This window comes from Dendrobium catenatum, unplaced genomic scaffold (genome assembly GCF_001605985.2).
Source record: "Dendrobium catenatum unplaced genomic scaffold, ASM160598v2 fragScaff_scaffold_1119, whole genome shotgun sequence".
NCBI lineage: Eukaryota > Viridiplantae > Streptophyta > Magnoliopsida > Asparagales > Orchidaceae > Dendrobium > Dendrobium catenatum.
The window spans coordinates 711270-736165 of record NW_021319581.1 but is presented as its reverse complement, the minus strand read 5'-3'; the positions used below and the strand labels follow the sequence as shown (position 1 = coordinate 736165).

At 37.9% G+C, this 24896-nt stretch overlaps 1 protein-coding gene across 1 annotated transcript; it reads left to right on the top strand.

Moving 5' to 3' along the window:
* Positions 1–4351: 4351 nt before the first annotated feature.
* LOC110113859 (MACPF domain-containing protein NSL1) lies at positions 4352–24517 on the top strand. The gene is made up of 5 exons (XM_020846566.2): positions 4352–4567; positions 15887–15970; positions 16063–16246; positions 17177–17343; positions 22799–24517. Exons 1-5 carry the CDS (start codon positions 4367–4369, stop codon positions 23477–23479), a joined length of 1317 nt encoding a protein of 438 aa, XP_020702225.2. The 5' UTR covers positions 4352–4366; the 3' UTR covers positions 23480–24517.
* Positions 24518–24896: the final 379 nt, after the last annotated feature.

Genomic DNA, 24896 nt, shown 5'->3' with positions numbered 1-24896 from the left:
ATTGAAATTGAAAGCTCACATAATTGGTTTTCTAAATTTTTAATAAAAGCACCTTGATTTTACAATTGAATTCCTAATCGCATCATTACATCTTTCAATAGTTATTTTCTACTTCCAAACTAATTGCTTTGATTAAATCTTTGATTATATGTAAGTCAAAAGTTAATAGCAGGTTGATGAGGATATTTCCAATTTACTCATTGATTATCTAGAATTCCATTAACTATTCATAGCAACATTATTTGTTCAATTAAAATTTGTTTATTCATCTAACCTGAATTATGTGTATTGAAGTTTGGATTATTTTAATTTCCAATCAAATTAATATTTTTAATCACTTACACATTATTATTTTCAATTAACTTTTGATCCTTTAATTACAAAGATAATTTAGTTTTTAATTATGCAATATGTTTTACAGTGCTCAACTACTTTGAAATGGCTACAACTTGTACAGTCAAAATTAAAAAAAGTATCAAATTCATACACTCTTGTTACTGTCCAATGAATTACCCTATCAGCAGGCCACTATAAATTTTTAGTAGCCATTTAAAAAAGTTTAAAATTAAATAATCATTGAATAAGGATGAAAATAGGGTATAAAGTCCCTGAAATTTAATATTTATTTGATGCAACAATAATAATAATTATAATACTAACATAATAACAAAAAAAATTTAAAATAATGATATTAAGAGTAATAGTAACAAAGTTAAAATAATTGTAATTACTAATATAGTAGTTAAAATAACAATAATAATAATCTGAAACTTAAAATAGCAATAAATATATATGTATATAAAAATAACAGTTATTATTAATATTACATTTAAATAAATAATGATAATAATATAATAACAATAAAAATACTTAAAATAATATTTTTAAATAGTATTTCTTTGCTGTTTTTAAAAATAAATACAAATATAACAAATATTTTTAAATAAAAATAATTTAAATTGTGCAGAGTTCAAATACGAACAAAACAAGATATTGTGCGTCGAAAACGGAGCAAAAATGAATTTTTGGCAATTGTTTTGAGTAAAAATAGCTTAAAATATATTTAAAAATACTTTAAATAATATAAGAGGGCGGCGGCGGCTCCGGGCGTGACAAATGGCGGCCTCTGGTTCGTCCCAATAACCGCGGCCAATCATTGCCTGGCGGCGCGATGATTGCGCTGCCAAAAATGATTGCCGCAATGATTGCGGCAATCAAACAGCGGACGGCGACTCAGCCACGTCGGCTTGCACCGCACGCCGTCGGATCACCCGTCCTAAGCAGCGGACGGCTTAGATCGAGCCGTGCCATCAAGCAATCCGCGGGATCGTTCGTACGGTCGGACGGAGCCGCCATTTGACTAGACCAGACCCGTTGATCGTGAGATCAATGGTCCAAAGCGCTCTGAGTACACAGCTTGACGGACCGATACCCTAGTTCCATTTTTGGTCAATTTCTCTCAATTGAGCGAATGAAATCAAACAAAATTTTAGATGTAGGATCTAACAGTGAAGAGCATTCATGGGGGTATTTTATTTTGAATTAATACGCACTAATGATGATGCTAATTAACCCTAAGTGTTTCTAACTAGGGTTTGCGATATACCTCAATCCACATGGTGGATTTAGGAGATCTTGGGCTCGTTGGACTCGAGGAAACCTCACGAACAATCATCCTCTTGAGATCGAGCTCTGAAAAGGCCTTGATCAAGCAAAATTCATCCTGGAGAGGTTGCACGCTCGGTCTCGCCGGAACTCGCCGTCGGCGGGGGTCCTGACCGTTGGGTTTGATCGGAAAGGGTGAGGGGAAGTCCCAGAAACTCTCAAATGAAAGTTCAGGAGATCTGGGAGACTAGGGCGAGAGTAATCAAAAAAAGGTCTTCAAAAGGACTTAATCTTTGATATTTAAAGATCCCAGCCCTAACGCGGACGGCCTAGATCTAATCCACACCAAATTGGGAGGAAAAATAAGCTCCCTTGGCCATGGTTTTTGAATTCCAAGCAATAGGCATTGATTAGGGAATTAAATAGGCCTTAATTCCTCTTAAAAAAGTGATTATGACCTATTAATGGTGTTGACCTCATTATTCGAGGTCAATTTCCCCGGACTCAATTCTAGCACCTAGGTCTTCGTAGCCTAGAATAGACGTCACCCGTAGGATTTCCCTTAGGTGGATACCTATTGACGTAGCATCGACTCGAACCTATCACTCAACTCAAATCAGGCTCGATTTATGATTCGTTGATGTCGATCGACTCAATCTAATTTATTTTCGATCAAATTGATGCATCATTAAGCTCAAAATCAACTCACCAATCAAATCAAAATCAAATCAAATTAACTCAAATTGAATTCGATTTCAATGATTCCGATTAACCCATTTTGACTCGTCACAAGTATATATATAATAATAATTGATACGTCATCAAAAATTATCTTAATCGGCCACGAATCTCAATCCAAAATCAAGTTTGATAAAAATTGAGTTCAATTTCATAAAAAAATAATTTATTTGCAAAAGATGCATGTTGTAAAATGAAACTTAATTTTGTAATGCGATTATAGTTTAGTACATGAAGTTTTAATTAAAAAAAATCTAATTGTAGCTTGTACGTGTTCATATTCAAAATATACTCGTATGAACATGTTTATATATGTTTATTATGTTTGCATATTTGGTTTATTATCTATAATGCTAAATCGTTGGAGGGCATATTCTTAAAGCTTATGACATGAATATATACTTTATAGACAAGCAACACCTTTCAAAAGGTTAAGTTTTATGAAATGTTTTTAATTATTAGAAGAAATCTAATGAAGCATATAAAATATTGTGTAGTAAGCCTGATGTTGGTTATTACTTCATGTAATGCTTTGCAGCACGGGAGCTCATGTTTTTTAATCTACACCTAATGTGTATATGTATTAACTTGAAGTGTTTAGATTTTGAACCAGCTCAAGTTCATTTGATATCAAGGCTATGCTGTTCATGCTTGGTTGCATATCAGATGAAACCAAACTTCAGGCTTTATTTCACTAGAGTTTGGCACATGGCAAATACTAATTATTGAACAAAATATAAATTTTGAGAGAAGAATTTTTCTTTTTCATTTCTTGCTGAATTATTGGGTATTTACACACTTTGACATCCAAAACAGTAAGGAAACCAAGTAAATTACATGTGATATTTAGGCCAAGGTAAAGATGGAATATATCGATGCTTGAAGAAAGAAAAAAAAAAGAACACCGATGGGTTTCCGCCCATGGGCGGCAATAGCTGGAGCAATAATAGCTAGAGGCACCAAAAGGAACACATGATTGCTGCAATTGGCAAGGAGGAGAGGGCCTGGCCCTTGCAAATATAGGAAAGGGGGTCACTCGGTGATGCTTGAAGACACTTGTAGCAATTTGAATTCAATTGCTACCCTGATTCTGCGAGAAGGAAATGCCAGCCTTTAGAATTAACCGTTTTCCATATATGTGGACAAATTATGATGGATGAAAATGTTCCAAAAATTTTGGTGGAAATAGTGAATAGAGTTACCCTCAGCTATTGTTTGAGGTGGTTGGGGATACCCAACAGATAGTTTGAAAGTGAGACCTCAATAGCACTGGATTTTTTTTTTCATTGGATGATCATGATAATGTTTGATCTGTCACGTTCATGGAGAAATTGGTGATATCATGTTGATGCTTTTCTTTATACCCTGCAAATGTTCCATTGTCTTAACATACAGAAAAATATTTTAGTTAGTATATAGATATAAAAACTGATAGGCTTATGTAATCAGTTTGTATTTATATTAATTCTATATTTCTTTCACCTTTTTTGTTCCCATGACACGATTTCTTCTTTTTTTTTTCTTAAGTTGCATTTGCATTACTTTAAATTAAAGGCAAAAAGTATACAATGAGTACAATTTGGTATGGAGCTTCTAAAAAGATACCTCCCTTAGCAAAATAAAATAAAAGTGAGGGAAGCATAAGACAAACTATAACTTTCCATACATGTATACGTTTCATGAAGAAAAAAAACAAAATATTGTTGTTTTGCTGTCAATGTGAGGCCACCAAAGTGCTTGTAGCAAGTACCAAATAATCTAGTTAAGGTCCCCTCCAGAAAAGGAGGGGGGGGGGGGTTGTGTTCCTGAATGGCAAGGAAACATTAGAAAGATCTAAATAACCAAATGGACGATCTATGAATTCTAGGAGGAAAGTACGTAGTGGGACCTTTTTGTCCCCTGTTACAAACTCTATGCATCATAATTTATCTGCCTTCAATTGCAGTCTTTGTAGCATTGATACACTACTCATTTGCTTGAATCACGATACATTTACTAATTCAAAAATATTTGTTATTTTGTCATGGTTTGTAGGTTTATTGATAAATATGGAACTCACATTATTTTTGGGGTAAAGATGGGTGGCAAGGATGTTATTCACATTAAGCAGCTGGAGGAGTCTGTTCTTCAACAAAATGATTTGCAAAATTTATTGAAGAAGTTAGCTGATGAGAAATTTGCTGAAGAGTCACATGAAAGTGAGGATTTGTCATGTAGAAAAGAGGCAAGTATTAGAGAATTAAACTGAATTCAGAATTTGTTACAAAATATAATTGAACTAAACGAAACAAGTTCAAAGCTATACATGTATAACAATTTGACGTTCATTCAGCACTTCTATATGCATTATTCCTTGTGATTTAATACTTCATTATGCTGAAACAAAAGTCAAAGCCCAAGTTGTGCACTTCGCTTATGTTGACATCATCTCGTAGAGGTTTAATCATAACATTCAATTGAAAACAGTTGAGAGCCTCAATTTATAAAAATTCTTATTTCATGCCTAAACATGTTCTAATTTGTTAAGAATTTTAAATATCTTTGGTCAAAAATGTTTATTTTGTTGTTAGCATTGATAATGATGAGACAATCATTTTCTTAAAGGGAAAAAGTCAGGAATAGTCCCCTGATTAATTATATATGGTAAATTTAGTCTCAGAGCATCACATTTCTTCAATTTATACAAAATTGATCCCAAATGGCCTCTCAATAGCTCAATTAGGATTAATTTTTATAGTCGAAGGACTGAATAGATATCAATTCTGCATCTCAATTTTCGTCAATTTCAAATGGAGGGACAATTTGTGATCAAAAATTTTAAGGGACTGCTTGGTTTGAAGTAAAGTGGGCGTAAAGTAATCTTTTTACATGTGTATTCAAGATATTAATATTTGATTGGATGAAAAATGAATGCAAAGTAAAAGGAATACATTATAAAGCGTTTTAGTCGTTTTCGAGCCAAAATAAACTCCCGTAGTTTTGAGCAAAAATCGTTTTTGCCGAAAGCAAGCTCTTTGTCTCCACTTGCCACCACCTCCATTTTCCCCCACTTGTCACCGTTCACTGTTGCTACTCATTGCTAGCCCCCCACCCCCAACAAAAGCAACAATAACACCAAAACTAGTCGACCACCACGTCCATTGTTGCCACTGTTGCCATCATTTTTGAACTCTATACTACATTAATTTTACTTCAAACAAAAAAAACGCATTCACCTACATTTATTTTACAAACTATACAATACCAAAATATTCTCTTTATACTACATTCCTTTTTTTAATTTAAACAAACCACCCCTAAAGTCGAGGGACTACATTAGAGAAATGCAATACGCTGTGGCAAAATTTTCTGGACAAAAATATTCAAGGGATCTTGGGACTTTTTTTTTCCTTAAATTATAACATGTACATTGATGTAGTTATATATAGAACATGTTATTTTTTTCTAATTCAAACTATTCAAGCGATGGTGATTGGAAGATTCATCATAAAATTAAATATTCTCAATCTATGTAATGGCCTCAAACCTCTGATAGGAAATACTTGAGTTCACAATTAATCCAAGAGGAAATACTTGAGTTCGCAAGCAACCCTAGCAATAATAGGCCAAAACAACGAGAAAAACAAGAAAACCTGGAAGAAATCAGTCTAAAAATGAAAAATTGTAATAGTAGAATCAAAGCAAAGCAAACTCCAAACAAGATACAATTGATCCTCAATTTCAGAGGATCGTCTCTCCCCTCTAGATTGTGGATTTAGAGCCCAAGACACTAACAAGACTCCAAAAGAACAACTCCAAATCATGTATAACCCTAACCCTAATCCCTCCTCCCATACTTAAAGCATACAATTACTTATTTAAAGCCAAATTACTCCCTTGTCCTTGCCGCTCTTCCTTTGCCTCCAATTCCTTTGAATTTGAATCCTTGCTGGGCCCCACTCCTTCCTCTCTCCTTATGCCGCCGCCCCTCCTGTAGCAAAGAACCGACCTCTTCAAAGAGGCCTGTTGGGGTTGGGCCGGTCCAAATACTTGTTCCTCTAACTTACCTCTCATCGGAACACCATCTCTTCCACATCTTTATGCATTTTCTTCCAGTACAACTCCGAGGCTAGCCTCTTGTAGGTCTTTTGTACCCTTGAGTGACCCCTAATTGCACTCACATGGAACTACTGAAGCAAATGTGGAATGTGAACAGATGTCCTGGGCATCACAAACCTTCCCTGGTACAGTAGCTTCTTCCCCTCCAAAGAGTACCTCGGGTGGCTACTCCCTTCCCTCAGTAAGTCGACCCTGATCTTTCTCAACTCCTCATTCCTGACGCTCTCCTCCCTGATGGCCTCTTAATCTTGCATCAAAGGAATCGATACTGTCACTGTTTGCAGCTCTCCCATACACTTGGACAAGGCATCTGCTGCTTTGTTCTCCACTCCTAACCTGTATTGGATTTCAAAATCATATCCCAACAATTTGGACAGCCACATCTGATGTTCCTTAGTCACTATCCGCTGCTCCAACAAGTAGTTCAAGCTCTTTTGATCGGTTCTGACAATGAAGTGCCTTCCTAATAGGTAGGGTCGCCATTTTTGGATGATTAAGACGATGGCCATCAATTTCCTCTCATAGATTGATTTGAGCATGGCTCTGGTTGTCAACACCTAATTGAAGTAGGCAATGGGTTGGCGATTCTGCATGAGTACTGCCCTTAATCCGTATCTAGAAGTATCCGTCTCTAATATGAAAGCCTGAGTGAAGTCTAGTAGAGCTAAAACTGGTACAGTTGTCATAGCTTTCTTTAATCTCTCAAATGTTGTTGTAGCCGCCTCTCCCCATAAGAACTCATCTTTGTTCAGTTGCTATGTCAGTGACCATGCTATAGTTTTGTATCCTTTCACAAACCTCTTATAGTACCCCATCAGTCCTAAGAATCCCCTCAACTCCTTCAGATTCTTAGGTAAGGGCCACCTCAACATAGTCTCAATCTTTGATTGATCCGTTGCCACCTCTTCTTTGGATACAATGTCTCAAATACTCCACACTAGTCTGGGTAAAACAACACTTTTTCAGGTTGGCCCTCAACTGATGTTCCTACAGAACTCCCAAGACCATCTTCCCTATGCTCCTCAATTTTGATGTACACCAGTATGTCATTAAAAACACAAAAACAAACTTCCGAAGTAACTGTCTGAACACCATGTTCATCAGTGACTAAAAAGTATTAGGGACGTTGGTAAGCCCAAATGACATAACCAGAAACTCATAATGCCCCTCATGTATCCTAAAAGCTATCTTGGTGATGTCTGCCTCCCTCATTATGATATGATACTACCCAGACTTCAAATCAAGTTTGGAGAACATCAGTTCCCCATTCAATTTATCCAAGAGCTCATCAATCACAGGAATTAGAAATTTATCTAGCACTATCTCCTTGTTTAAAGCTCTATTGTCCACACAAAATCGCCAGCTCCCATTCTTCTTCTTGACCAATAGGACTAGACTAGAGAAAGGACTCACACTCGGCCTGATGATCCCTGCCTCCAGCATCTCACAGATCAGTTTTTCAATCTCAGCCTTCTGAAATTGAGGATATCAGTAGGGCCTGACATTGATGGGTGACACACCTTCCCTCATTACGATGGCGTGCTCCTGCTTCCTTGGTGGTGGCAATCCCTGAGATAGACGAAACACCTCCTGGAATTGTTGAATCAACGGCTGTATGGAGAGGTGTATGTCCCCTCCCTCCACTCTAACTCTCTCCAGACTGTGTAGCTCCACCAAAATTTCTTCACCCACCACTTATATATTCATCACCATAATCTTGAGAGAAACCATGGATTTGGATAGCCCTGATCTCCTCTTATCACCACCTTCCTCCCATCCACCATCAGCTCCATCATGAGTGGTCCCCAATTAACCTTGGTATCTCGTAAGGTCTACAGCCACTTCATCCACAGGATGATATCTGTACTCCCTATCTCCAATGGAAGAAAATCTTCCCTCACCTAAATCCCCTGGATAGTAGTCAGTAGCACTCTACAGATCTCATGACATTTCTCCATATTCCCCATACCCATCATCACCCCATAACACCAGGTATCCACCAATTTCACTCCCAATTGGTCGACGACCTGAGTGAAAATAAAATTGTGGGTAGCTCCACTATCAATCAACACCACCACCTTCCTGTCCCTATCTCCCCCTTCATTTTCATGGTATGATTCCATGAATCCTACCGGAAACCTCAGCCAAATCTAAATGCAGCTTCTCCTCCATCTCCTCTAATCCCTCACCTCCCTCAGTTTCCTCGTCATCACAGACGGTGAAAACCTTAAGAGTTCGGTCATTGCACCTATGCTCTGTAGTATACTTCTCATCACACCTGAAACACAATCCCTTTGCTTCTTCTCCTGCATATCCTTCTCTGTCAGCCTTTTGAATTTTCCCCCGCTCCCTCCTACTGTCTTCTCCCTGATGGTCTCCCAGATTCCTCCTATTGCAGGATCCTTAGGTGCTAAATCGGTGGTCTTCATCCTGTAAGTGCCTCCTGTGCTACTGCTCCTGGCTCCCCTCTCTAGATTCCTTTGATTTTCAACTAGTTATACCAACCTCATTGTCACTCCCAAGTCACGAGGCATCAGAACTTAATAACTCGGATCTCTGCATTCGACCCCTTCATGAAGTCCCCCTCCAATACAATATCCAATAATCGCTTCACCCTATTGTCCAGGTGCTCAAACCGCTCACGGTAGTTTTCTACTGATCCCTCCTGCACTAGAGTAAAGAACTGCTTATAGAAATCTCCTCTTCGGTTGGTTTGGTAATGTTCTATTATGCAGTCTTTGAATTCTCCCCATCTTCTGATGGGTCTCCTTTGGTCTCTCCATTGGTACCATGGTAGCGCTTTTCTCTCCAAACATAAGCCTTTCGCTGTCAGCTTCTCCTCCTCCATTAGCCCATTAACAACGAAGTACCTTTCCTCCTTATAAAGCCACCCCTATGCATCCTCCCCTTCGAATATGGACATCTTCTGCTTCCTCACCTTCTGATGTCCCCTATTTCCCCTTATTCCTCCATGGCTCTCCCTTTCCCAAGTGCTTGGCCCTACCCATGTCTCCCGGTCTTCCCTTGCTCTGTCATAACCCAGTCCCCCTTCGAATTCCCCTTTCCTTCCTTCAAATTCAGCACCTCGGCGGTCATAATGTCCCTCCCGGCGTTCCCAATCAGCACCTCTTTACTCCGCCCCTCCATACCTATGCCTTTCCCCATACCAACCTCTTCTGTCCTCTCTCTAAAAAGGCCCTATAGGGTTTCTTTTTTTTCTCCCTCCACAATCTCCATCCATCTTCCTTCCCACGAATTTAAGAATTCATTTTTTCCCCTTCCAATCCTTTTGCCACGGAAGCCGCCGTTTGGTCATGGATTTCTAATATTTTCTTCATCATGTCCAGGAGATCGACTACTTGTCCTTTCATGGAGGAAATCGATCGTTGTCTTGATTTGGTTCATCTCCCCTTCAACCCTATCTTTTAGCGCATCTACTTTCTTGGCCGCCATCTCTATACGGATTTTTGTAGATTAAAAAATTCTGGATTTGTATCACAAAAACAACAACTTTCTCCTTTCCCGACCAAAAATCAGCCATTGAAATTCACCAAAATCAGCCCACGAACGGTCCCAAGATTGGCTCAGATACCAATTTGATAGGAAATACTAGAGTACACAAGTAATCCAAGAGGAAATACTTGCAAGCAACCCTAGCAATAATTGGCCAAAACAGCGAGAAAAACAATAAAATTTGGAAGAAATCAATTTAAAAACGATAGATTGCAATAGTAGAATCAAAGAAAAGCAAACTCCAAGCAAGATACAATTGATCCTCAATTTGAGAGGAGTATCGTCTCTCCCAATCTCTAGATTGTGGATCTAAAGCCAAGACACCAAGAAGACTCCAAGAGATCAACTCCAAATCACACATAACACTAACCCCAATCCCTCCTCCCATACTTAAAACATACAATTAATCATTTAAAGTCAAACTACTCCCTTGTACTTGCCGTCCCCTCCTTTGCCTCCAATTCCTTTGAATTTGAATCCCTAGTGGGCCCCACTCCTTCCTCTCTCCTTATGCCGCCACCCCTCCTCCTGTAGCAAAGAACCGGCCTCTTCAAAGAGACCGGTTAGGGTTGGGCTAGTCCATTAGGGGCCGGTTTAACAACCTCCTCTTATATAACATCTACAATCGAGAGTAACTTGTCGGCCTTAATAATGCACATGGGGGTTGATTTTGGTGATGAAAACATTTCACAAAAAATATTTGGATATAAGTTAATAAAAAATTGATTCATCAAGTGAGAGTGATGTGGAATTTACAAGAACGTATGTTATTACAGGTGTTAGGTGCTTTCAATGCCCTCAAGACAATATTTAGGATGTGCTATATGTTCTCTTGAATTTTAGTCCCTTTAGGAGACTTAGGCCTTTCTATCATTTGGTTTGAGAGTATGGTGCCAGCGGCCATAATATTATAAGTATTGTGTAAGAGTAATAGATGGAAATATATAGACAAGGAAATCAAACTTCAAACAAAGGCGCCATGATTTGTAGTGGTTCACCTTCGTCATAAGCCTATGATCATTTTCTAGCCCCTCTTGAAAGTTCCAATTCCACTTTCAAGTTGTGAAGGACAAACTTTGCCTTCACTCCTCTTTTTCAACTTGGAGAGGACCAACCTTTTTCATGAGCTCGAGTCCCTCACACAGGAAGAAAAATATAAAATTAGAAGAGAAAATAACTTTAGCTAGAGTCATGGTTTAAAATTGCGCAATATGAGGCTCGCCTTGAGGCCCGCCTTTGCGCAATTCCAGTAAAAAACGCCTCAATGCTTACGTCTCGAGTTTTTGTTATGAGGCTTGCGCCTCAACTTGGTTGAGGCCCGGCTTAAGGCCCGCCTCGCCTCACTGGCATGAGGCTTACGCCTCACACTATATATATATTAAAACTTACATAAATCTTGAAGTAAATGCCCGACATTGAACTTTATACGAGAGGAGGAAGGGGAGAGAGCAGTTCATCATAATGATGATTCAAATGAAGAACCCCTTAGTGATGACAGTGTTGATGACTTATGAGTTCTTATGTGATATGTCATTGCTATTTATTTTTAGAAATTGGAATTATATGTTAATGAAAAGAATACTGGGATTTGGGAAAGATAGAATTTTGAGTTGAACTATATTTCATGTTGTCTTATTATTGGGATATTTTGATTTCACTTCATATCTTATGTTTTTTATGTTTTATATTATTCACTCATTAGTATATAAAAAAATTATCATTTTATGTTTACGCAATTTTTTGATTTTGAGGCTTATGCCTCAAAACGCCTTGAGGCTTACGCCTCGGCTCACGAATGAAAATCGCCTCAATACCCTAATACGCAATTTTAAACATTGGCTAGAGTACAAATAATTAAAAAGAACATAGAATAAGAAACATGCAAAATTCTAACTTAGCAAGTCAAGATACATAGATATCTAGATGTATGTTGTGAAACCATTATGCAAGTATTATTTGAAAATCATGAAATTACAATCAAAATGGAAGGGATTTTTATAAAACTTCATATTACTCCTTCAATGTGCATGAAAGGAAGTTTAACAAGTAGGATCTGAAATGGCTAGAAAAAAAACACCTGTGAATGCTGAAGCAAGTGAGCAAGAGAGAGCTTGGAGTTCATCACTTTGGTAATAATAGTTGAATAGCTTTAGCAAAGAATGTTAATAGACTTTAGCAAGTTTGCTTGCAACTAAAACTGTGTAATGTTTGCTGATGATTTCAAAATATTCAAATAATAATATATGCATATGCTGGATGAAATGAGTTGGAACTTGTAGTACAAGTCAATCTAGCCAGTTTTATACCTAATTGGCCAACTGAAGCTAGCCGCATCCCATTATTGAGAAGGCCGGCTAATTTTACACCGAACTCTGGCCATAATTTACTGGTCAACCCCTACCTGAGTAGATTTGATGAGGACCTCATCAGCATTTTCGAAACGAGTACCATCAGGAGACGCCGGGAGTCACGACACGATTTCATGGTTTTATTTGAATCATTTTATGTATAGTTTATTTATTTTCAGTTTTTTCCGCTTTGCCCTTATGGGTTGGTCGCTATTGTAGCCCAAGGGTCAATTTAGTCTTTTGTTTTCTTTGTCATTTGGAGGCCTATATATGACCCTTTTCTTATGTAATAGTTAGTTTTGATGAATGAAAAATATTTGCTTTGTGTTCTCTTTGTGAGTGCAAACCTCCACGATCTCTTAGTGAGTTCGTAGAGAAGCTAGATTCTTTGTGAGTTCTAGGTTTTTCTCGTTCTACTATTTTCCTTTATTTCTCTTGGTCAATTCATCATCGTGGAGATTCGGATTGAAGCACTTGTGGAAAATTGGAATTCACTCCTTGAATCCTTATTTTCCATACTTCTTCCTCTCCTTGGATCCTTGCTGCGCCCCTTCCCCTAGCCAAACCCGGCCAGCCTCCCGCCGACCAACCCAGCACCCATCCCGGCCGTGCAGGAACCCTCCCGCGGCCAATCCTCATCCGGCACCCGTCGGCCACCACCAGCCCGTCTCCGCCGGCCTCCCTGGATCCATACCGCCGGCCCCATCTTGGTTTCCTTTTGCTAGTTTGAATTTCATCCTTTAATGACTTTCCTAATTAATTCACTTAAATTGGGAATTATATAGGGAGTTACAATTTTAAATTCAAATCCCTCCCAATTTTTTTTCAAGAAAGGAGTTACTTGACATAATTAAAATCTGAAATCTATAATTTCAGATTTTGATTAATTAATTGTGGCCCCACCTATTATTCAAGCCTCTCTTCTCTCCCATATGGCCGGGCCACCTTCTCCTATTGTTTCTCTCTCCTACTTGCCACCTCATCACTACTTAAACACCTCTTTATACCCCTCTCCCTCAGGTTAATTTAGTTTTCCATGATTTTAATTTCAAATTTTAAAATCTGAAATTTGAAATCAATTCCTCCCCCTTAATGGCCCCCTCTCTCTCCTAATCACCTTAATAGCTCCAAATTCAGCCAAATCTTTCCCTTTGCGCCCCTCTCTCCTCCTTGGATTAATTTGAAAATTCAAATTAAATCCCTCTCCTAAACCACTAAAATCTGAAATTTATTACAGATTTTCTGCATCTTGCCTCTTAGCCCCTCACCATAGCTGTCAGAAGTTTTGAATAAGACGTTGGATGCTCACTAGTCATCCCATGACTACCGCCACTGGCTACCGCTCCCAACGGACTAACGCTTTTGTGCGCCATGTTGTCTCCTAGGGCATCGCTCGGTTGCTCTTCAATCTTCCACTCCATTAAAAAAGTGCATACAACACAGAGGGTGAGTGAGAGACCCAAGTGAAAGTTCTATTTGTTAATTTGGATTATTGTTTTCTCCCCATAAATTACTCTCTTAATTCTATGTTGTCAATTTGATATTGGTCCCGTAATCTAGTTATATACCGCATGCCTTAATTTCAACTTGATAGTTTGAAACACTAAACTTGGGTTAAGCATTAATTTTATAACTAGCAAAGCTTTAAAAATCTATATTAAAATCCCCAAGCAGTTTTTGTTTCATGCTCAAACGTTTCACATCAGTTGGTACTCAGAGCATGGTTACCTAGGGTGCGGATCTCGACATGAGTCGAGCTCTTTTTCACCGGGGAATGATGCGGAATCAACGTCCTATGACTATCCGAGGAGCGAAGTCAACGGCTTGTCTCTGTCCACTTATCTTATATTATATTTGTAATTTTTAAATTTTTATTATGATTTTTCGATTATTTTAACCCTCACTTAGAGATATCCTTGTAGAGTCTTAAGGGGCATATGTGTCTGTTTTTAGTTCTTAGCTATATATAGAGGCCTTTCTTATGTGAATGAGAGGATATTGTTTAATGAAAATTTGCTTTTTTGCCGTTTTCTTTGGATGAGTCATCTTTTAAGATCTCTTATGTGAGTTTTTTTCTTTTGAGATCTCTTAGTGAGTTCTTTAGTTTGGTTTTCTGTTGTGAGTGCATCCCTCTCCAATCTCTTTAGTGGTTTTGGGAAGAGCTAGATCCTTTGTGAGTTCTATGACCTTCCTCCAATTTTTCTTTGCAATCATAAGTGTGAGAAATCAAGGAGACATCCGTCCGGATCACATTCTTTCTTGAACATCCATCCCTTCACCGTTACACCTGCAATTTTCCGCCGCCCCTCCTCCAGGCCGCTCAGGCCGCCGACGTTCCAAAGCACTGCCTCCGCCGGCCATCACCTTTCTCACCGTGGCCGCCTTCCCTTTCCTCTGCCTGTCATGCCGCGCTTCCTCTTCCTTGAATTTCAAATTTGAAATTCAAATGTTTTATGGGCTATTAATTGTTTCCTAAGTAGCTCCTTATTTACGCCATCAATTTAATTGATTTGAATTTCAAATTTGAAATTCAATATGCTTAATTGATTGCCCTGTTAAATGGAAGTTTTTCTTTCCTTAAGAAAACTGAAATATTTATTTAGATTTTGTAAAAAATCTGAAATTAAATTGGTGGTCCCACTTTTTCCAAAACTCACCCCTCTCTCCTCCTTATGTTGGCCGGCCCCCCTCATTGGGCATAATCTCTCTCCTATTCTCATTAAGTCAGGGCCCTCATTAAGCTCTCCATAATTACCTCCCCAATTCCTTTCTCATGCAATTTAAGTCTCCGACCCTTAAATTGTGAGTTTAAATTCAAATTCATCCCGCCAATTCCACTTTAATCTTGAAATTTTAATTTCAGATTCCATTCTCTCTCCCCAATTGATTTGGGATTTAATTAATCTTGCCACCTAGGCAAGTAAATGACATTTACGTTTGATATCAAGATTGTTCATATTGATTTGAACCTCACCGAGTCAATGTGGTTGGATGAGCTTATTTTGAATCTGTTGATTGGGTCGCTTGATCCTAATTGGGCCATTATATCTTGTCTGCTTGAGTTAATCCAAAATTGCTTATTTCAAGGAATCAAGTGGTCCTAACTCATTAGTTTAATTTTTTGGTACCCTATTGATTAAATCACGGTTAAGTGCAATCCTTCAGCTATATTAGATGATATGAGCGTGAATGACTTGACATCTTAGTTATTCTTACCTATGAACCTAACAAAAGATATAAATAATGAAAGTCCATTAATTTAAGCATGTTAGTGGACAAATTTTCAGCTCTTTTGTCTTCCTTTGATTATTGTAGCCCTTGAGCTTCTTCACAATAGAACCTAGCTCATAAAATTGAAGATAGATGTATAGTGTAGTTACTATAGTATTTACTCATCAAAATAACATGGGTGTCTCAATAATTGGTCTTTTCACCCTTTTATTTCATCTAATTGCCCATATGCTTTTTAAATCTGTAATCATTTATTTATCAGCACTAGTCAGTTTGATTTTGATGAAGACATGCTTAAATGTATTCTGAATCCATGCTCATGATCACTAAAGTAGTTCATGTGGCGATTTCAGGACAATCAGTTAGTGTATCTGGAACGTAATGCAGCTTTGTTCAACTCTTTGAGGTCGACTGTTTTATCTCACTCAAAGAAAGATGTAAGCTTTTTTAAATTGAATTGTGCTTCTTGTGAAGCTTGGCCTATCAAGGTTGCTAACACTATTTTGTAAACATTCCCAACTTTCTTTAGGACATAGTTAGCATTCAGGTTAGAAGAGGAGGAATCAACACTAATCAAAGTCATAGCCGGTGGCTTTCAACTATTTCTGAGGCCCCTGATGCGATATCAATGTCGTTTATTCCTATTACGTCTTTATTAAATGGTGTTCGTGGAAGTGGATTCTTAACGCATGCTATAAACCTGTACCTTCGTTGTAAGTTAATTTCTCAAGTTTTTGTTCGAAGTAAAAGATTATAGATGTAAATATACCATATTTTTATTATATTATGAACTATGCTTGGTTCAAACTTTGAACTTTTGGCTTTTGATTTTAGGTTGCTCATAATATTAAGAGAGAACAAAAAATCATATTCTTTTTTTGATGGTTCAACGTATCATCTTTACAAATTATTCAAATACATTATATTATCAAATTGTGATCTGTTGAATGCTTTTTGTGATATATTAGCCTTAAGATATAGACATGAAGAAAAAAAAATGATTATTATCCTTATATTTAGTCTCTCAAGGATAAGGGTGTAACCGAGCTATGTTGGTTCGCAAGGCAGCTCAAGCTAAAACACAAAAGCAGTTCTTGATGTGAGCTTAATGAGCCAAGCATATACTGGCCTCAATTAGGCTTGTTTAAAAAAAAAGGTATATATATATATATATATATATATCCTTTCTTTCCTTTTACTAGTTTCAAATTACTTTTACAAATTTTTTTCTTAAATTTTTTGTTACAATTCATCATTGAATTGAGTTCGAGCTGAAACATAAAATCATTTTATTTTCCCCGCGTCACTCAAATGAGAGGCAACTCAGACTCAGCTTAACTCATTTACAACTTTACTTAAGCCCCTATTTAAGGGTCTTCTTGAACTGCATGATTCTGAACATAGGAATTTTCACTTGACTTTAGTGTATAGAGGCCTAGAAACATGTCGCAAGTCCCTACAATTATCAGTGCAAGAGTTAGCTATATATATATATATATATTTGTTTTTTTTTGGGGTACTCTTTAATCATGTACGGTAGGATTATTTTTCTTAAAGAATCCATATTTAGATTATTTTGCTGGCCCTTTTTTCTTTATTCATTGGTATCTGATGGAAAGTGTGTTGTCAATATTATTATTCAGACAAGCCACCTATTGAGGAACTTGCTCAATTTTTGGAGTTCCAGTTGCCACGTCAATGGGCTCCAGCTTTTGGTGAGCTCCTTCTTGGTCCACAGCATAGGAAGCGTGGTTTACCATCCCTTCAGTTCACTATCTTGGGTCCCAAACTTTATGTTAACAATATCCAGGTATTTCTATGTTTCTTGAGAGCTCATTGTCTTCTTAAAATGTAAGCAATTCAGGGAGCAAAACTTTAGTTTCAAACTTTTATGATGCTGTTCACAAGTAAACTTTAGTTTCAAACTATTACGTGAAGAAATAAGTTGGTGTAGTGATTTTTTTTGCCAATGTTGTTTAATACTTTAGGGTAGAGGTAGACTTAAAAAGACTTTGTTAGAAAATATTAGAAATGACCTTTCTTTATTATATTTAAATGAGAATTTAATTTTTAATAGCACACAATGAAGAAAAAAGAATCATGTAGCCGACCTCACATAGTGGGATAAAAGCTTGATATTGTTGTTATTTAATACTTTATTATCTTTGGCTTTCTTTTGAGGGAGTTTGATTTGCATATGAAGACACCCTACTTAAATTTCTATAAAACCAATTCTTTTCCCTCGTTGGTGGCATAAACTTCACTGTGGGGACAACCGCTTTTGATGATTAGTTGAGAATATATCATTTTTGTTGTTTTATAGTTTAATCAAGGAAATGGATGTTGGATAAGGGTGCAAACGAGTCGAGTCGAGCTCGAGTAAGGGGATGTTCGAGTCGAGCTTGACTTTCAAAGACCAAGCTCTAGCTCGAGCTCGAGTCGAGTTCAAAATCCGAGCTCGAGCTCGACTCGTCTTCTTGTCGAGCGGCTCGTCGAGCTTTGCTGTCGAGCTCCGTTGTCGAGATCGAGATCCCTCGCTGGTTGTAGCGTCCATCCTCTCGAGGCTTCGTCGTCGTCGTTGTCGCATCTACCGTCGAGATCATTGTACTGAGCGGTATGAGCGTAATCGTGAACGTCCCGAGGTCTGTATGTTGTCGAGATCGCTCGCCTTCGCGTCTGCCGTCGAGTCCATCATCCCGAGCTCGTCCCGTCGCATCTGCCATCGAGGTTGTCGTCGAGCTCAAAAATTCCTGCTGTCGAGATCATCGTCAAGCTCGTTCTATTGTCTGCCATCGAGATCTTCGTCGAGCTCGAATTTTCTGCTATTGAGATCGTCGTCGAGCTTGTCCCGTCGTCTATCGTCGAGATCATCGTCAAGCTCAAAATTTTCTGCTTTTGAGACCGTCGTCGAGCTCGTCCCACCGTCTACCGCCGAGATCGTCGTCGAGCTTGAAATTTCCTGCCATCGAGATCGTCGTCATCGTCAATGAGCGTAATCGTGAACGTCCCGAGGTCTGTATGTTGTCGAGATCCATCATCCCGTCGAGTCCATCATCCCGAGCTCGTCCCGTCGCATCTACCGTCGAGGTTGTCGTCGAGCTCAAAAATTCTCGCTGTCGAGATCATCGTCGAGCTCGTTCTATTGTCTGCCGTCGAGCTCGAATTTTCCACTATTGAGATCGTCGTCGAGCTTGTCCCGTCGTCTATCATTGAGATCATCGTCAAGCTCAAAATTTTCTGCTTTTGAAACCATCATCGAGCTCGTCCCACCGTCTACCGTCGAGATCGTCGTCGAGCTTGAAATTTCCTGCCATCGAGATCGTCGTCATCGTCACGTCGTTGAGATTCATCTTTTTTTTTTCCCGCTCGCAACTTTGATTTCCCGCTTGCGACTTCGATTTATCGCTTCATGGGTTTGCATTTCCCTCCTGCAAGTTACGCCGTCGAGCTGCTCGACGAGCTAACGAGTCGAACAGCAGCCTGTTCGAGCTCGAACTTGATAAGCTGTCGAGCTCGAAATCATGTTCGAGCTCGATTCGCGAGCTCGATAAGCTCGACTCGTCGAGCCTGTTACCGAGTCGAGCCCGAGCCGGATCGCGAGTCGGCTTGATATGTTTGCACCCCTAATGTTGGATGCTTGCACGTCTTCATTGTCACAGTTAATCTAGTCATGATTAGTACAAAGTGGTATTTTCTTAGTATGAAGAAGATTTGATGTTATATAGATATGTAAAATAGAGATTTTTTTGTAGTATTATGTAAATCTCCATCATGTGTGTTCTCATACCCAAGCACGATTACACTAGTTAAAGAATGAATTAATTGCAAGTATTTTTCTGGTTTATCTTTCTTTATATGAAGTAAGAGGCCCAAATTTTGGGCTTGGTATGGGCCCTTGCCGAAATCAAAATTGAGTGCGTCATTCAAGTTTGCAAATAACTTTTGTTTTCTTCATCATCTATTTTGGATGAATTTGTGAATTTTCATTTAGAACTACTTGCAGACTTTTGTGGGAAGCATATCTCACTCGCTGTTTCTCTTTGCATGAGCTTTGGATTCTAATCTATTCATAACTGATTGTCCTGCAATTTAAGAAGTCATTTAATGCTTCTTTGGAGTCATGATAACAGTACTTGCAAAGGATATTTATCAAGTGACAATAGTAAATTGCTGCAGACTGTTGTTGAATCTCTTGCCTGTTGTGTGATAGAAAGTTACCCCTCAAACTGAATGGAAAATTCTATAAGATGGTGGTGAGACATGCATTACTTTATGGCGTAGAATATTAGCCATTAAAGAGAAGCCTAAAATTAAGTTAACTGTTGCTGAGATGAAGATGCTCAGGTGGATGAGTGGCTTCATTCTTGGAGACACAATGTGAAACGAGTATATACATAAAAAGGTTGGAGCAGTTCCAGTGGCTGATAAGATTATGAAAAGTTGTCTTTAGATGGTTTGGTCACATAAAACTTTTACATTCTGATGTAGAAGAGTAGGTGTATCTTGTTGAAACTCGTACACTATGAATTAGATTGTTAAGCCTAAGTTTATGTCCCATGGCTAATGAAGAGGGGGATGAATTGATATTTTAAAAAATAATCCTCTTTTGAGTATTTTAAACCGAAATTAAACTTTAATGAATTTTTGTAGAAATAGTTTTTCAACCACAGTTTTAAAATAGTAAATCACAAAAATAAAAATGTAGCGGAAAAATAAAGACACCAGATTTATAGTGGTTCGGTTAAAACCAGACCTACATCCACTCCCCGGAAGCACCCTCCGAGTATTGCATTAATACTACTAGTGACTCTCCTTTTGCACCCACAGCAAGGCGGAGAAGCCTTTACAAAACTCTTTTCACCACTACCCGATGCGGCAGAGAACCATCGTCCTTTTACACTATCCTCAGTGCTGGCAGAGAACTGTCTGTCCTTTCACACTTCTCCGATATCGGCAGAGAATCGTTCGTCCTTTCACACTCTCCTAGTGTGGGCAGAGAACCTTTCGTCCTTTCACACTTTCCTAGTGTGGGCAGTGAACCCTTCGTCCTTTCACACTCTCCTAGTGTGGGCAGAGAACCGTTCGTCCTTTCACACTCTCCTAGTGTGGGTAGAGAACCCGCGGCTGTTCACACTCTCCAAGGTCGGCAGAGAATCGAATCTCCTTGACAGATCTTCTCACAAGAATCTAGAAGGAAGAAAGGAAAAGAGTTGAGTAATCCAAGAAAGTTCACAAGTAGAGATCTTACTTTTAAAAAACAAGGTGAACCTTCACGCTTTTCAGTAGTAAGAATTCTTCTTGATTCTCTCACACTCTCTCATTGACTCTCTTTCAATAGCACGAAGACATGAGCAATAAGATGCGGTGGCAGTAAAAATTGGACCTTATATAAAAGAGACAAGAAAAACCGTCCAAAAACTGCAAATATTCAAGTCAACACGAAATGGATCGTCCCGTACGATCGTGGATCATCCTGGACAATTTTACTTAAAGTGTTGGAAACGATCCTAATGAATATTGGTACGAACTATGTTCGTACACGATCATCGTCCCGTACGAACTAGGTTTGTCCAGACGAACAGTTATTTCGTAGGTCGGTTCCCAAATTACCACAGGATGTAACACTTACTTAAGTCGGTTCCCATCGTCCTGGGACGAACAGGACTTCGTCCGGACAAAATTTTACGAGGCAACTCGTCCTGCACGATTATGAATTTGTCTGAACGAATTTTTACAGAGAAGACTTCGTCCAGGGACGATTTGGATTTTGTCTGACGAAATTTTTACAGAGCCCAAGTCATCCTGGCACGATTATAGATTTCGTTCTGAACGAAATTTTTACAGAGAGACTTCGTCCGGGGACGATTGGATTCGTTGGACAAAATTTTTACAAAAGCCTAACCTGTCCTGGGACGAAACTAATTTCGTCCTGGACGATCAGGACTTAGAAAAAATTTTCTCCAACTCTGTTCGCATTGCTCTTACGAGGAGATTAATTGACTTGTCGTTCCGTATGAACTGCTTCGTCCCGTACGATCACAGTACAAATTTTGTAGATCTCTTTAAGTGTGTGTGTGTGTGTTTTTTCACTCAATTACAATTCTCCTCTCAATTTAAAGACATTTTTTTTATTTTTAATTTTTAATTAAAGTTCAATTATACAAAGTATCTCATGCTGAATTTGATTTGAAGTCTTCATAGTTTGGAGTTCGATTTTCTTGAAATGTTAGTACACACAAGAGCAAAAACAAATCTTCCAAAAAGTGTTAGGAGATAACTACACATAAAACAATAATATTTGAAATCATCAAAATTATACAAGTTGCAAGAATGTAAAACATGCAAATTCCAACTCTCTTAACATATCTGATTTGGCCCTATGTTAATAAAGGTAGAGGTAGGCCTAAAAAGTTTTGGCTAGAAAATATTATAAATGATATTATTTTATTAAATTTAAATGAGAATTTAACTCTTAACATGACATAATGGAAAAAAAAATGTTTCATGCAGCCAACCCCATGAAGTGAGATGAAGGCTTAATGTTGTTGTTATTATTATACTGTTATTGAACTTATAATTTTACTGCGAATTTTCCCTTCTCTCTTGTTATGTATTAGACTCAACACTTCCCTCTCAGAGGGATGATACTTGCATGATTTGCAATTGGCTTTTTTTTTTTTTTTTCAGGTGAGCAAATGATGAAAATGGTCCATAAATATATTTTTTAGGTGTTCAATTGATCATTTAACTTCACAAATCTTAAACAATTTAATCATAGTGATGACATTTCATTATTTGGTTGAAAACTGGTGAAGGGGAGCTTTCTATGGGGGCGTTTTGGTCTTATTTATGATTTATGTAATTAGTTTGAACTGATATTATTTAGTGAAATTGCTCCTAAAAAGTTCAAAATGCCCTAATGAAATGCTTTCTTTCTCCAATTCCTATGCAAAGAATTGGCTTGTTAATGGAGGAGAATTGTTTAGATTTTGGCAAATTGATGGGCTAAATTGAATGCTCAACAATTTTGAAATTTTAATAAACACAACTAAAAAAAAATCTAAACATCATTTATTCTTTCTCATGCTGTTGTTGATGATTATAGTTCGAACTATTCAGTCCCACTCATTTAACATCATGTTATCACACAATATTCAATGCAGTTGAAGAAGTTCATGGTTAGAACAATGCAACCTCTTTAAACGTTGAGTTTACAATTTTATTCCGACTTGATGAACCATATTCATTATTAACTTCTTTTGCAGGTTGATTCAGGGGGACGACCAGTGACTGGGATTCGACTCTATCTTGAAGGCAGAAGGAACGACTGCTTAGCAATTCATCTACAGCACCTTTGTGCTCTCCCCAGCATTTTCAAACTATGTGACGACGAAGTTCACACAACCGAAGACATTACTACCAACCAAAGAGCATATTTTGAACCAATCAAGTGGGCTCTCCTATCTCGTGTCTGTACTGCTCCAGTTCAGTACAGTGGAGCTCACTTAGATGAAACTGCCTCCATCGTTACCAAAGCTTGGCTGGAGGTGAGAGAGATTGGCTTCAGGAGAGTGCTCTTCCTTCGACTTGGCTTTTCACGCATAGCGTCAATGAGAATTCGTCGTTCAGAATGGGATGGCCAAAGCAGTATCTCAAGGAAGTCAGGCTCCATCTCAGCATTCATTAGCTCGAGATTCAGCACAGGTATTTTACCAAAGCCAAAGCCAAAGGTTGAAGTGAATTCTGCAGTCTTTCCTGGTGGGCCACCTACACCATTCCGAGTTCCAAAACTTGCGAGGTTTGTGGACACTACTGAGATAGCTAGAGGTCCAGATGATCTTCCAGGTTACTGGGTAGTGACTGGTGCTAAGTTGTGTGTGGAGGGTGGGAAGATCTCTCTAAAGGTTAAGTACTCCCTATTGGTTTTGATACACGAGGATGACTGAATCTGTAGGCACTTAAGTGCAATTTGTTAGAAGTTAGTAGGTTAGCGTGCGAAAGCTCCCAACTATTCTCGGCCAAAACTAGGTGGTGACTGGTACTGAGATGTGTGTGGAGGGTGGGAAGATATCTCTGAAATTCAAGAACTTTCTCTTGGTATTGATACGTAGGCATTGAAGTACAATTTGTTTGAAATTAATAGATTAGTAGGCTCGAGTTTGGGTTAACTGTGAGAAGCAAAAGTGATTTGTTGGGGTCAAACTATGTTCAGGTCAATAAATATAATGAGTACATTAGGATTAGATTAACAATTTTTTTTTAGCCATTTAGGTTTCATTTGAGACGGCTTTCTTACTGCTTTTTAAAGCAGCTTTTTAGTACAAAATTTTTATTTTTTATTAAAAAGTCACTTTAAGAAGCATAAAGAAAGCCGTTCCAAACGAAACATTAATTTATAGGGAAATAATCATTGTTGCAAACTCATTACTAGGCGAGCCATAAATCATAGATTATAGGTTGCCGGCAACTCCAAAAATCAGGTGGGATAGAGAAAGACGCAAGAACATAGGTTAAGGAGATTTTACCTGATTACATTTCATCATGTCATAATACTCCAACAGAGAATATTTATAAGGATACAAAGATATCTTAGACATATGAACTACCTATTAATCCTTCATACCTATTACTTATTTATGAATCAAATGACTCAAAAAGACCTGTTAATCTAATCTTAATCAACCCATCAAACTTATTGACCTTAACAAACCCGAGCCAGTAATCACATCTCTTTTGATATTGGACTTCAGCTTCAGGTTTGGCTTCTGGGTGTTTTAGATTTATAATTTCTTTTATCTGCAAAGAGATTCCTGTCTTTCCAATGATGTCGATGTGTTGGGCCCGAGCTATTATATGTTATCCTGACATTTTTTCTGGCTTACAAATGAATTTTAAGCTGTCAAAGTTTTTTTTTTTGGTGTATTATACAGAACTTTATCATTGTATATAGATTATTAGGGATTGAATGCGAGATTTATTTCACATTTGCTTATGGCATATAGTTTGACTGCTGTGGCTTAATTAATTTTACTGTTTTGAAAGCCACCCACCATTAGTGGCATAATTACATTTATTCCAATTATTTGTCAATTTTATGATTTTTTTTCCAGTTGTTCGATGGTTAGCTTTGTTTTAAGCCCAAGAAAAAGGATTTGGCTGTACACAGATAAATGATTAGCATGTGATGTTTTAGCTTTTATGAGTTGTGAAGGGAGAAATATTAATGTAATATCTTCTCAAAGAGGAAATTCTAAATAAATGACTGCATATTAATTCACTGCAAATATAGTTCTAAAGATATTTGTAAAAATTATTGCAGTGTCAGGAAAAATAGTAAAAATCATATTCTTTAAAGTGTGATCA